Source organism: Mastomys coucha, unplaced genomic scaffold (assembly GCF_008632895.1).
Source record: "Mastomys coucha isolate ucsf_1 unplaced genomic scaffold, UCSF_Mcou_1 pScaffold12, whole genome shotgun sequence".
In the NCBI taxonomy this organism is placed as follows: Eukaryota; Metazoa; Chordata; class Mammalia; order Rodentia; family Muridae; genus Mastomys; species Mastomys coucha.
This window is the reverse complement of record NW_022196894.1, coordinates 17,743,915-17,757,126: the sequence shown is the minus strand read 5'-3', so window position 1 is coordinate 17,757,126 and position 13,212 is coordinate 17,743,915. Positions and strand designations below refer to the sequence as shown.

The window sequence follows — 13,212 nt, the reverse complement described above, 5'->3', positions numbered from 1 at the left end:
AAAAAAAAGATAGGCATTACCTAAGAGTAAGGGGTTGGAAAAAGATTTTCGAAGCAAATGAACCCAAGAAATAGGCTGGTGTAGCCATTCCAATATCTAACAAGGTAGACTTCAAAGTAAAATTAATCAAAAGAGATTGGAAGAACACTTAGTACTCACCAAAGGAAAAATCTACCAAGATGATGTTTTAGTTCTTAACGTCTGTGTCCCAAACAGAAGGGCACCCATGTTTGCAAAAGAAACATTAATAAAGCTTAAATCATACACAGACCCTCACACTTTTATAGTGGAGACTTCTGCTATCACACTTGCCATGGAGAGGTCATCCAGCCAAAACTTTAACAGAAACAATGGAGCTAACAACAGACATTTATAGAACATTTCACCCCAAATCAAAAAATATACCTTCTTCTCAGCATCTCATGAAACTTTCTCTAAAGTTGACCATATACTTGGTCACAAAGCAAGCCTCAATAGATACAAGAAAACTGAAATATCTCATGTCCTTTCAGACCACCACAGATTAAAGGTGGATTTTAATAACAGAAAACCAGAAACCCTACACACTCATGGAACTGAGCAACACTCTACTTAGTGACCACTGGGTCAAAGAAGAAATAAAGGAAGAAATCAAAGGTTTTCTAGAATTCAATGAAAATAAAAGCATAACATATCCAAACTTATGGGACACAATGAAAGTAAGAGGAAAGATCATAGCACTAAGTGCCTACATTAAAAAAAAAAAAAAAGGAAAAGGGAAAAATCCTATACTAGTAACTTAACAGCATACCTGAAAGGTGTAAAACAGAAAGATGAGCATATTCAAGAGGAATATCAAACTCAGGGCTGAAATCAATAAAAATAGAAACAAAGAGAACAATATGAAGAATCAATGAAACAGAGTTGGTTATTTGAGAAAAATCAACAAGACAGACAAACCTTTATCCAAACTAACTAAAAGGCAGAGAGAGAATATCCAAGTTAACAAAATCAAAAACAAAAATGGGAGCCGGGCAGTGGTAGCGCACACCTTTAATCCCAGCACTTGGGAGGCAGAGGCAGGCGGATTTCTGAGTTCGAGGCCAGCCTGGTCTACAGAATGAGTTCCAGGACAGCCAGGACTGTTTGGAGAAACTCTGTCAGAAGAAGAAAAAGAAAAAAGAAGAAGAAGAAGAAGAAGAAGAAGAAGAAGAAAAAAGAAGAAGAAGAAGAAGAAGAAGAAGAAGAAGAAGAAGAAGAAGAAGAAGAAGAAGAAGAAGAAGAAGAAGAAAGAAAGAAAAAAAAACTAAAAACAAAAATGGGGACATAATAATAAATTCTGAGGAAATCCAAAGAATCAGTAAGTCATACTCCAAAAACCTGTACTTTACAAAATTGAAAAACCTAAAAGAAATGGGCAGTATTCTTGATAAATACCACTTACAAAGTTACAGCAAGATTGGATGAACAATCCAAACAGACCTATAACCCCTAAGGAAATTGAGGAACAACCATCAAAAGTCTGGCTGTTGCCTGTATATGAGATATATTCTACTAACTGGGCTGCCTTTTCTGGCCTCAGTGGGAGAAGAAGCACCTAGTCTCACACACAAAGACTTGAAGTGTCCTCCCCAGAGGGAGAGGAGATACTTAGAGGAGAAGGAAGATGGGTAGAGGAAAGATTGTGAGAGTGAGTGACTGGGAGGGGGGCAGTGAATGGGATCCAAAGTGAGTAAACTAAAAAAAAAATTGTGAGTGGTAGGATATGAAATATTTCCACTATAAGTACATTTTTACATTTTCTTTAAAAAAAAAAAAGGTTTCCTACCCCCAAAAAAGCTCAGGGCCAAGTAATTTTAGCACAGAATTCCTTTATAAACATGGATGCAACAATACCCAATAAAATATTTGTAAGCCAGATCCAAGAACACATAAAAAAGATCATCCACCATGATCAAGTAGGCTTCATCTCTGAGATGCAGGGATAGTTCAATATATGAAGATCAGTCAATGTAATGTACCATATAAACAAACTGAAAGAAACAAAAACAAAAACACATGATCATCTCTTTAGATGCTGAAAACTTTTTTGACAAAAATCCAACACCCTTTCATGATAAAACTGTATGAGATTAGGGATACAAGGGACATACATAAACATAATAAGGCGATATACCAACATCAATAAGGCAGTAAGCCAACATCAAGTTAAATGGAGAAAAACTCAAAGCAATTCCACTAAAATCAGGAATGAAACAAGGCTGTCCACTCTCTCCATATCTATTCAATATAGTGCCCGAAGTTCTAGCTAGAACAATATTACTAAGGGAGATCACGGGGTTACAAACTAGAAAAGTCATCAAAGTATTGTATCTTCATTCCCAGATGATATGAAAATACAAAAACAACCCCAAAATTTCTAACAGGAAACTTCTGCAGCTGACAAAGACCTTCAGCAATGTGGCTGAATACAAAATTAACTCAAAAAAGAAAAGAAAAGAAAAGAAGAGAAAAGAAAGTGATTCTCCTATATACAAATGACAGACTGAGAAAGAAATTGGGAAAACAACACCCTTCACAATAGCCACAGATAATATAACATATCTTGGGGTAACTCTCACTAAGCCAGGTAAAGATCTGTGTAACAAGAACTTCAAGTACCTAAAGAAAGAAATTGAAGACCTCAGAAGATAGAAAGATCTCTCATCCTCATGGATTGGTAGGATTAACACAGTAAAAATGGCCTTCTTACCAAAAGCAATTTGCAGATTCAATGCAATCCCCATCAAAATCCTAGCACTATTCTTTACAGATCTTGGAAGGTCAATATTATACTTCCTTTGGAAAAACAAAAAACCTGGTATAGCTAATATAATCCTGAACAGTAATAGAACTTCTGGAGTTATAACCATCCCTGATTTCAAGCTGTATTACAAAGCAATACTAATAAAAACTGCACAGTATTGGCATAAAAAACAGACAGGTTGATAGAACACCCAGACACATCCACACACCTATAGACACCTGATTTTGGATAAAGAAGCCAGAAACATGCAATGGGAAAGGAAAGCATCTTCAGCAGATGGTGCTGCTCTAACTGAATGCCTACATGGAGAATGCTAATAGATTCTTAGCTACCACTCTGCTCAAAACTCAAGTCCAAGTACACCAGAGACCTCAACAGAATACCAGATACACTGAACCTGACAGGAGAGAAATTAGGGAACAGCCTTGAACACATTGGCACAGGACACCTGAACAGAACACCAATAGCTCAGGCACTGAGATCAACAATCAATAACCTCTATAGCCTGAATAGCTTCTATAAGGCAAAGGAGACCATCAATAGAACAAAAGAACAGCCTTCCAAATGGGAAAAGATTTTCACCAACTTCACATCTGACAGAGCTAATATCCAAAATACATAAAGAACTCAAGAAACTATGTATCAGCAAACCAAATAACCCAATTAAAAAATGGGGTACAGAGCTCAACAGAATTCTCAGCAGAGGAATCTCAAATGGTGAGAATTTTCAACATCCCTAGTCATCAGGGAAATGCAAATCAAATCGACTGTGATATTCCATCTTACACCCCTCAGAATGGCTAAGATCAAAGACTCCAGTGACTGCCAGGCAGTGGTGGCACACACTGCTAGCACTTGGGAGGCAGAGGCAGGCAGATTTCTGCATTTGAGGCCAGTCTGGTCTACAGAATGAGTTCCAGGACAGCCAGGGCTATACAGAGAAACCTTGTCTTGAAAAAAAAAAACAAAAACAAAAACAAAACTCAAGTGACAACAAATGCTGGCAAGGGTGTGGGGCAAGTGAACACTTCTCCATTGCTAATGGGAATGCAAACTTGTACAAGTGCTTTGGAAATCAATTTGGTGGGCTCTCAGAAAGCTGGGAATATTTCTACACCAAGACACAACTCTAACACTCCTGAGCATACACCCCCAAAGATGAGAGAGTTCTAGTGGAAAACAGCAACAGCAGTAACAAGGGTCTATGGTTGGTTGTCAAAGAAGTGCCCATATGGGAAATTAATAGATAATCACAACCAAGGAGGTGGCAGGCTGGACAGGCTGCGACTGGACTGAGGTTTTGTGATTTTGCTTTGGAGACAGGGTTTCTTGTTGTAGCTCTGGCTGTCTTGGAACTAGCTCTGTAGACTAAGCTGGCCTCAAACTTACAGAACTCCTCCTGCTTCTGCTCTCAAGTGCTGAGATTAAAGGCGTTCCTCACCACCACCCTACTGGACTGAGGTGTTTTTAAGAAAGGAGGGAAGGTGGTCCAGAAACCACAGGTATGAAAAGGAAAACACTCCTTCCTAGACCAACACCACAGAGAGAGAGGGATGAGGAGACAGAGGGAAGGAGAGAGAGAGCAGGAGGAACATATTTGTCACTTTATGGAGTTCATCGGGGCCATGAACATAATGCTCACACAGGGATATGGAAAATTTCACTGACACTAACAATAAAGTACAAGATAGTAAGGGTGTTCAGGAGCTGCTAACATCATATAGAAATGCAGACAATGAACCTGAATAACATACATTTCACATTAGTACACACAACCACCCCGTCTCCCCGAAATAACTGTACTAGTTAAGTCTGTATAAAGAAGACATACCACTGGGATTACATCTGAAAGTGACATTACCGGGAACTGTAAACGAAAGTTTCTATAACGTTAAAATGCTGTATTTAATTATCAGTAACACTTTTTATGCACCAGTCCTTCAAAGACTACCAACACAGCACAGTGACAATACGACAGGTGACAGGGTCAGTCAGAAAACCACAGCAAAGGCTATCTAATGACAGAGTGGGTACTGAGCAACTCATTAACAGCATAAACATTCCTAAGGCACGTTACAAAGGTATTCACTTTTCTTAAGTTCAGTAAATCTCTGGTGTGCTCACCTAACTTCCACAAGGTCGTTTGGCTTATAGCTAGGATGAAGGAAGAACCAAACTTTCTTGACAAAGTGATTAATGCTGGGCTCTCTACGTGACCCCCGGACATACACCATCCACTTATGGGTTGACTGGTCATTTTCTTCCCTCTTGTCTGGAGGTATGTACCTGGAGAAGAGAGAGAGAGATGAGTTTCTTCCTTCAAAATCTAATCATTGTGCTGGGGAGGTGGCTCAGTGGGGGAAGTTGCTTGCCACAAAATTCTGATGATCTGAATCTGATTCCAGGATCCCACTTAATGTCCTGATCTCCACACATGTGCCATGATGTCCCAGTCCATACACACAAAATGATGAACAGATACATACAATAATAATAATAATAATAAACTAAAACCTCAAAACTAATACTTGAGGCTAGAATAATGTCTCTGCAATTAAGAGTACTGGCTGCTCTTCAGAGGATCTGTGATTCCCAGTACCCATAGAACAGCTCACAACTGTCTGTAACTCCAGTTCTAGGGCATTTGATGCCCTCTTCTGACCTTGGTGGGCACGCACGTAGTATTCACACATATATTTAGACAAAACACAAATACATATTAATAATCTTAACAACAACTAATAATGAGGCCCTGCTTAAGACAAGATTAAAATTCCAGCAGTAATTATCAGCAGTCACACTTGACTGGCCTCTAATCCTTACTCTTTCTAAAGCTTCCACGCCTACTTAATTCCCTTCAAGTTTGTTTTCTAATTATCAATACCAAACTAAAAGAGAACAATCAAACTTGGTTTCTTACCGAGTGGGTATCTGAGGTAGAAATACACTGGGTATGACCATGGCACATGAAGCCTCTTTATGTTTGGTGGGCTTGCCTTTTGCTAGTGAATGGGACACCCTTCTTAGATTCTGGTGAAAAATGTGGCCATGGCCTTTGATGTGCTCATTAGGTCTCTGATTATCCTTAGTCCCACAAGGTATAAGATGTGGCACACCCTGTCCACACAAGTGCTCTGTCAGTCTCTGCCCTTAATTATAATTTAGGGAGAAGTGGTGTTTACAACAATACTGAGCCTCCTTGTCTGCTAGTCTAACTATTGTTCTATTCCTTTTAATAAATTAATTTTTATAAACTCTTCTTGAAGGGCTAGCCTGTCTTTTATTTGATGTACTAAGCATGTTTTGATTGCTAATATAAATATATCTTTAAATGTTATCTAATATATGGCTTTCAAATAAGAACTGACTTGTGTAATGATACCATATTCAATAACCTTATTAAATTTTCACTTATCCCAAAGATAATTAAAAAGTTGGTTTTAAGGGCTGAAAGATGATTTGAGAGGTTAGCACTTGCCATGTAAGCTTCACAATCAGAGTTCAATCCCAGGAGGCCATGTAAAGGTGGAAGAATGATTCCGTATGGTGTCCTCTGATGAACACACATACCTGATACACACACACAAACACACACACACACACACACACACACACACACACACACACACGCACCACAAACAAAGACATGCTAGAGCAAGAGCGTGCGCACACAGACATGCACATCACATGTGTGTACTAACACACACACACACACACACAGAGTTCTAGAACATGTTTCCCCAAACTTATACACTTGACAAAAAGTATTTGTGCAACAGATCATATATCAGAAATTTGGGCCAAGTACATTTTTACTCTGAATTAAAGACTGGCAGACACATTAAGGTAAGGTCTCAGTTCTTATGGCTGGCTTTGTTCTGGCCAACGGATGCTTCCTACATCTCCATTCATATTCTCACCCAGAGACAGATGTGAGCGAGTGCATCCATTCCTGTTCCTTATCAGCTTCTGGACAAATCTCAAAGATCACTCATCGGTTCCTGGGCAGACTCAGATTTCCTTAGTCTGTGTAAGGAGGTTTATGTTTTGTGGCTTGGGCTGGAAAACTGGCTAAACCATCAGCACGAACAAAGATATTCCTTCAAATGTTCATCTCCAGCATACAGTTCCAGCAATAGGACCCAGCATAGGAAATTGAAACATCAAGTTCCTTTTCACAAATAGGCCAAGGAAGGTACAGAAATGTGGAACACTACAATGATGGATACGCAGCGACAGTGTTTTTGTCACTGCAGTAGTTGACAAAGTTAGAACCTGATAGTGATCAGAACTGGCTATATGTTAAGCACTGTCACAGTGCTGTCCTACTGTTGGTCCACAAAGAGGATCTTGTGAGATGTGGTGACACTGTTCTGTAAAATGTCTTCACTGCTGCTAGAAGACAAGGCAAACCACAGCTGGTAACACTAGAGAAGGACTGCCAAGTGTAGACCCCTTCAAGAGCAGACCAGGCAGTCTCTGAACACTCCACCAAGTATGAATCCAAGAAACATATATAAGGTTGATAGCTGCATGTCCCAGAATATTTTAGAACTTTCTACTTGTATTTATCGTCAGATTTATTCACTCATTCATTTACTTACTCACTGGGGAACATGTGGGAGGGAGTGCACATGGAGGTCAGAGGATGACCTCTATATAGCAGTTCTCTCTATCAGTGTTTATGTGTGTTCCAGGGTGGAGCCCAAGTCACCAGACCCACGTGGCAAGTGCTTCTACCCACTGAACCACCTTGTCAGACCCCAAGCATGCCCCTCTTCCTTTTGTAAAAGCTATGCGTGGGGTTCATGCTTTTAATTTCAGCACAGGGGAGGTTGAAGTGGGTGGTTAGCCAGGGCTATGAGACCCTGTCTCAAAACAAACCAAACAAACAAAAGAACCCAAACTACACACAGAGGAAATTTTTCACTGTGTCACTATCAATAAAGTAAAAACTGACTTAAAAGTATTTAATGTCAAAATATTCATCAGGGAACTGAAAATGAGACCTTTTCTACTGGAGGGGTAGACACCAGTGACTTTTTTGATTTATGATGGAAATCTCAGTGGCTTGTCTTCTGGACTCACTAAAAATCTTTTTTTTTGGGTGGGGGGAAGGGGTGTTTCAAGACAGGGTTTCTTTGTATATCATTGGCTGTCCTGGAACTCACTCTGTAGACCAGGCTGTCCTGAAACTCAGAAATCTGCCTGCCTCTGCCTCCCAAGTGCTGGGATTAAAGGTGTGCACCACCACTGCCCCACCTCACTAAAAATCTTAATACTGATTTTTTTTGTTCATTTGATTGTTTTCTATTTGTTAAGTTCCAAGATGAGGTCTCATTATGTACCCCAAGCTGGCCTTGAAGTCATACAGAGGAAGAGGAAGAAGGGGAGGAAGAAGTGGAGAAAAAGGAGAAGGAATAAGAGAAGAGAAAGAAGAGGTAAAGAGAAGAGGAAGACGAGGAAGAAAATGAAGATGATGAAAAAGGAGGAGGAAGAAAAGGAAGAAGAGGAGGAGGAGAAACCAACCACAAAATGCTAAAACACTTAAATCGTTAAATGTTACATATATGGTTATTCTGCCTGCATGCACATGTTGTGCATCGTGAATGCAGTACTTGCACAGGACAGAAGAGGGTGCTGTATCCCCCGGAACTAGTTACAAACAGTTGTAAGCAGCCACATGAGGGCTGGGCATTGAACCTGGGTCCTCCAGAAGAATACTCAGTGTTCTTAATCATTGAGCCACCTCTTCAGCTTCCTAAATCATTCCATTTCACAAAATAAATAAATAAATAAATAAATAAATAAATAAATAAAGGAATGTTCAGGAAAAAAAAAAGAGACATTGGTTTCTACTTTGATAAGGATAATGACAGCTAAACATGTAATGCAGAGATTATGAAAGTAGAGGAAAACATGTCTTTGAAAGCCAGAGTAAAAAGCAATGATAAAACCTTACTACCTCACTTGCTCTCAAATAACTCAATACCCTGGCACATCGGTGCATGCCTTTCCTCCCAGTACTCTGGAGCAAAATGCAAGTACTTCTCTAGAGTTCTAGACCAGTGAGACTCTGCTAAAAAAACAAAACAAAGCAAACAAAACACAAATACAAATAATAATAATCAAATACCTAAATTTCACATGAAAGTGTAAGCAGCAACTGGGAATGGTGGTGTGTGTCTGCACGTGAGCTATGCAGACGGCTGAGGCAGGAAGACTGTGAGCTTGAGGACAGCTTGGTGAAAAACTGGCTCAAAAATAAATAAGCAGGCCGGGTGGTGACGCGCACCTTTAATCCCAGCACTTGGGAGGCAGAGGCAGGCGGATTTCTGAGTTCGAGGCCAGCCTGGTCCGCAGAGTGAGTTCCAGGACAGCCAGGGCTACACGGAGAAACTCTTGTCTCGAAAAACCAAATAAAATAAAATAAAATAAAACAAATAAATAAAGAAGCAGGGACTGAGCGATGGTTCGTGGGTTAAAGCCATGGGCTGTCTTTCCAGAGAATCCAGGTCTGTTCCCAGAATCCACACGGAGGCCCCCAACTCTGTGACTCCAGGCTGATCTGATGCCTTTTTCCGGCCTCAGCAGGCAACCAGGCATTTGTGTGGAACACATAAACACAGGCATCACACACATAAAATAAAAATAAGTAAGTAACTCGAAGTGTAGAAAGCATGCTACCCTGTTTCTTCTATAATGGCATTCAAGAGCAAACACCTCATTTATCACCAGGAATCAGGGAAACTGTAGATGAAATCTTCTCGTTCTACTAAGGCGCAAGATTATTCTACGAATATTTCTAGATCAACATTTACTTTTCAAACAAGCTAGGAAGATTCCAGAGCCTTCCTCCTACTGTACTACCACTGCAAAGAAGCAGTGACGGCAAAGTGCTCGTGTCTAAGTGAGTGGCTGATGGGAAACATTTCAGGGTACTCACTTGGACACATTGCCGACTACTATTGTTTTCTTGACAAACAGTCGTGAAGTCTCATCTCCTGTGAGGTCAGCATTCCGTAGTTCCCGTTTGTGGGAGCCACTAACACTAGACGTGTCCTGAAAGAAATAACATCAACATTTGTGCTCATTTAAGCATCATTTAATAGGATGGTGACATAAATGATAGTATAAATAAAATAACTCAGAATGTTTTATCTTTCAGAGGACAGGATCTTCTACAGCCCATCAGGCCTGGGACTTGCTATGTAACTCTCATCTGCTCTCCCAAGTGCTGAGACCGAGGGGCATGCACACCACCGTATATGGCAGTATGGTTGGTTTTGTTGTTGTTGTTGAATTTATCTTTTATTTTATGACTGTTTTGCTTGCGTGTGTGTTGATTCATCAACTGTATGCCTAGTGTCCACTGAGGCCACAAGAGATTGTTGATCCTAAGAACTAAAGTTACAACAACTATGAGCTGCCATGTGGATGCTTGGGAACAAACCCAGGTCCTCTGGAAGAACAACCAGTACTCTTAACCACTGAGCCATCCCTCCAGATGGGCATGGTTGCGCACGCCTTTAATCCCAGCACTGGAGAGGCAGAAGCAGGTGGATCTTCCAGTTCTGAGGACAGCCTAGTCTACAAAGGGTGTTTCCAGGACAGCCTGGGCTACAGAGAAACCCTGTCTCAAAAAACTACCACCAACAACAAATTAGTGAGTCTAGGGATGTAATAGTTGGGTGGAGTTCTTCTCTGGCCTGGACCAAGCCTTGTGTTAAGGCTCCAACACTATATGTTCCAGGTATGTGGCACATGCCTATAAAAGATGGCAGTAAGAAAAATACTGACCAAACCCAAGTAAATCTAAAAATTCAGAGTCTGATAATGAGGTATCAAAATATGGGTTAATTTTAAAAAGGCCTTCCTGCTTTATTGTTTTCAGTGATAGAGAAGTGAATTTAGAATAAAAAATAGCAATTTGTTTTTATGAAAATTAAATCAAACATTGATGTCTAAATGTATGGCAAGCCACTTGGAAGTCCCCTTTAGAACTAAAGCTGTGGCTGTGACGTAACTCGTCTGACCTGACAGTGACTCTATACATAAGTACAACACCAAATGAACCAGGTACCATGGAGCTTCAATCTAGGCACGCACACTGCAGTAGCTGCGCACAATGATTCCAGCACTCGGAAGGCAGAGGTAGGGCCATCACTACAAGTTCCAGACCAGCCTGGTGTACATAATCAGTGCCTGGCCAGCCAGAGCCTCATGGCAAAACTGGGTCAAGAAAAGAATTGTGTATTTTGTTTTTATATGTCAAATTACAGGAGTTACTACTTAGACCTTCAGCAAGATCATGGAACTCCAATCCTTAAGGGTTTTTTCTCATCTGCGTGAGCTATGCTGCACTCTGGAGTGCTATGCTTAAAAGTGAGAATGTCACACACACACACACACACACACACACACACACACACACACACACACACAAACACACACCTAGGAGTGCTATGCTCGAAAGTGAGAATGTCAAACACACACACACACACAAACGCGCGCCCCCCCAGGACGGCAGAGCTTTAATTGGTAGTTGTGATAACCACTAATACTCAGTGTTGTTGATTATGATGGTTTGCACCTGTAACCCAGCACTCAGGAGGCCGAGGAAGGACTCTGCTAATCTGAGACCAGCCTGGCTATAGTGCAAGATGCCAAGAAAAAAAAAAAAGAACACAGCTTCAGCTTCTTAGTTAGGTCTATACAATGGTTCAATCCTGTAACGTCACCACTTGGGAACTGTGGCAAGAGATACCTAAAGTTTTAGGCTAGCCTGGTCAGCCCCAGACTGAGACACTATCTCAAAGAACCAAAGGTCCTTTTCTCTGCTATACAAATCAAACTACTTATGTCTTGCCCACATTTCATAAGCAGCAGGGCCCCCACCCCCACCCCCAGCACCCGTACCCTTCCCGTGTTCCGGCTTGGTCTCTGCTCCCCGGTGCTTGAGAGCCTTTCCTCCACATCCATGTTGCTGTTATTGTCCTTGTCAGACAGGAAGTCATTGTGCTGAGATAAAGAGTCACTTTCAGAGTGATTGGCAGATGGTGTTTCTGATCTTTGATTGGTAGGAGATGATGACCTAGAAGGTGATTCCAAAAATTTCTTGATAGCAGGGTGATTAAAAGCCATCGGATCAAATGTCTTTAATCCCTAGAAAAATGAAAGCAAACTTAATCAAACACACTAAAACTGGTGGAATCCTAACTCCTGAAAACTCCTACCTATGTTAAAAATCACGTTAACAATCTTTCAAAAATCTCTCCACATCCTGTACTGAGAGATGGCTCAGCTAGTAAAGGCTAGGCTGTCAACTAAAAATAAGAAAACAAAATTTCTCTACACCTGTAAATTCTTATACCTAGCCTTGTATCAAGGAAACAAAACTAGAGTGACAAGTAATTGTGCAAAAGTTCTAACTCTAAAAGTCAAAAGTGAGCCAGGCGTGGCAGGGACACATACCCGTGAATCCATCACTCAGGAAAATGAGACAGGAGAATCTGAAGCTCTGGCCACCCTGGGCTACATTTGAAAAAGTAAAATAAGGGCTTTTTGTAGCTTAGCTGACTGTCTAGGATGCATGAAGTCAGTACCACACAATGCAGCTTGCCAGAACATGCCTGTAATCCTAGCATCCAGGAGGTAGAAGCAGAAAGGCCAAGTGCCCAAGGTAAGTGTCACTATCCCCTGCAAGATTTGATTTTAAAAGGACACAGAACCAGTCACTGTGACTCTTACTGACAATCCCAAGATCTTTGGAGTCTAAGTAATTAAGTAAGTAAATTAATCTTCAGTTCCAGGTCAGCCTGGATTATACAGTCTCAAAACAAACAATGAAAGTACACAGAACCAAAAATGAAACCCACACTGGAGTTAAAAACAACAGAGTAGAAGCTTTAAAATCAGCAAAGTGGAACATTCCTTTGGGCTAGTTCAGGGGTCTAAGTTCAGTTGTTTTTAAAGAAGCGTCATTGAATTCAGGTCACGAGCTCACAATTTCAACTCTAGCTCCAAGGGAATGGATTAGAAGGACGCCTCTGGCCCCACTGTCCACTGGTACCTGCACTCATGTGTACATACCCAGACAAACACACATGATTTAAAAAATAAAACAATAAAAACACACACAAACAAAACAAACAAACAAACCTCCTACATCACTGGATGGGCATGATGGTACTATCTGTAATCCCAGTACTTAGAGGGCAGGCAGAGGCAGGAGGACTGCAGCTGCTAGGACAGCAGGAGTTACACTGCAAGATTTCATCCCAACATGCACACGGACTTGTGGACTTGTGCACTCGTGCACGCTTGAACACACATACACACACACTCGCATGTGAAGGGGGGAGAGGGAGAGGGAGAGGGAGAGAGGGAGAGGGAGAGAGAGCTATTAATCAAAACAAAAGCCATGG

The 13,212-nt window shown here is 40.9% G+C and overlaps 1 protein-coding gene across 8 annotated transcripts in view; it reads right to left on the bottom strand.

Annotated features, from left to right (window-relative positions):
* Nucleotides 1-13,212, bottom strand: part of Yeats2 (YEATS domain containing 2) — a 96,201-nt gene that overhangs the window by 62,325 nt on the left and 20,664 nt on the right. For all 8 annotated transcript variants that reach the window (XM_031363406.1, XM_031363403.1, XM_031363407.1 and 5 more), the window contains 3 exons: nt 11,705-11,950; nt 9,732-9,847; nt 4,910-5,071 (listed from right to left, as the gene is read on the bottom strand). In XM_031363406.1, the coding sequence (XP_031219266.1) occupies nt 4,910-5,071; nt 9,732-9,847; nt 11,705-11,950 (524 nt within the window). The remainder of the gene's footprint in view (nt 1-4,909; nt 5,072-9,731; nt 9,848-11,704; nt 11,951-13,212) is intronic.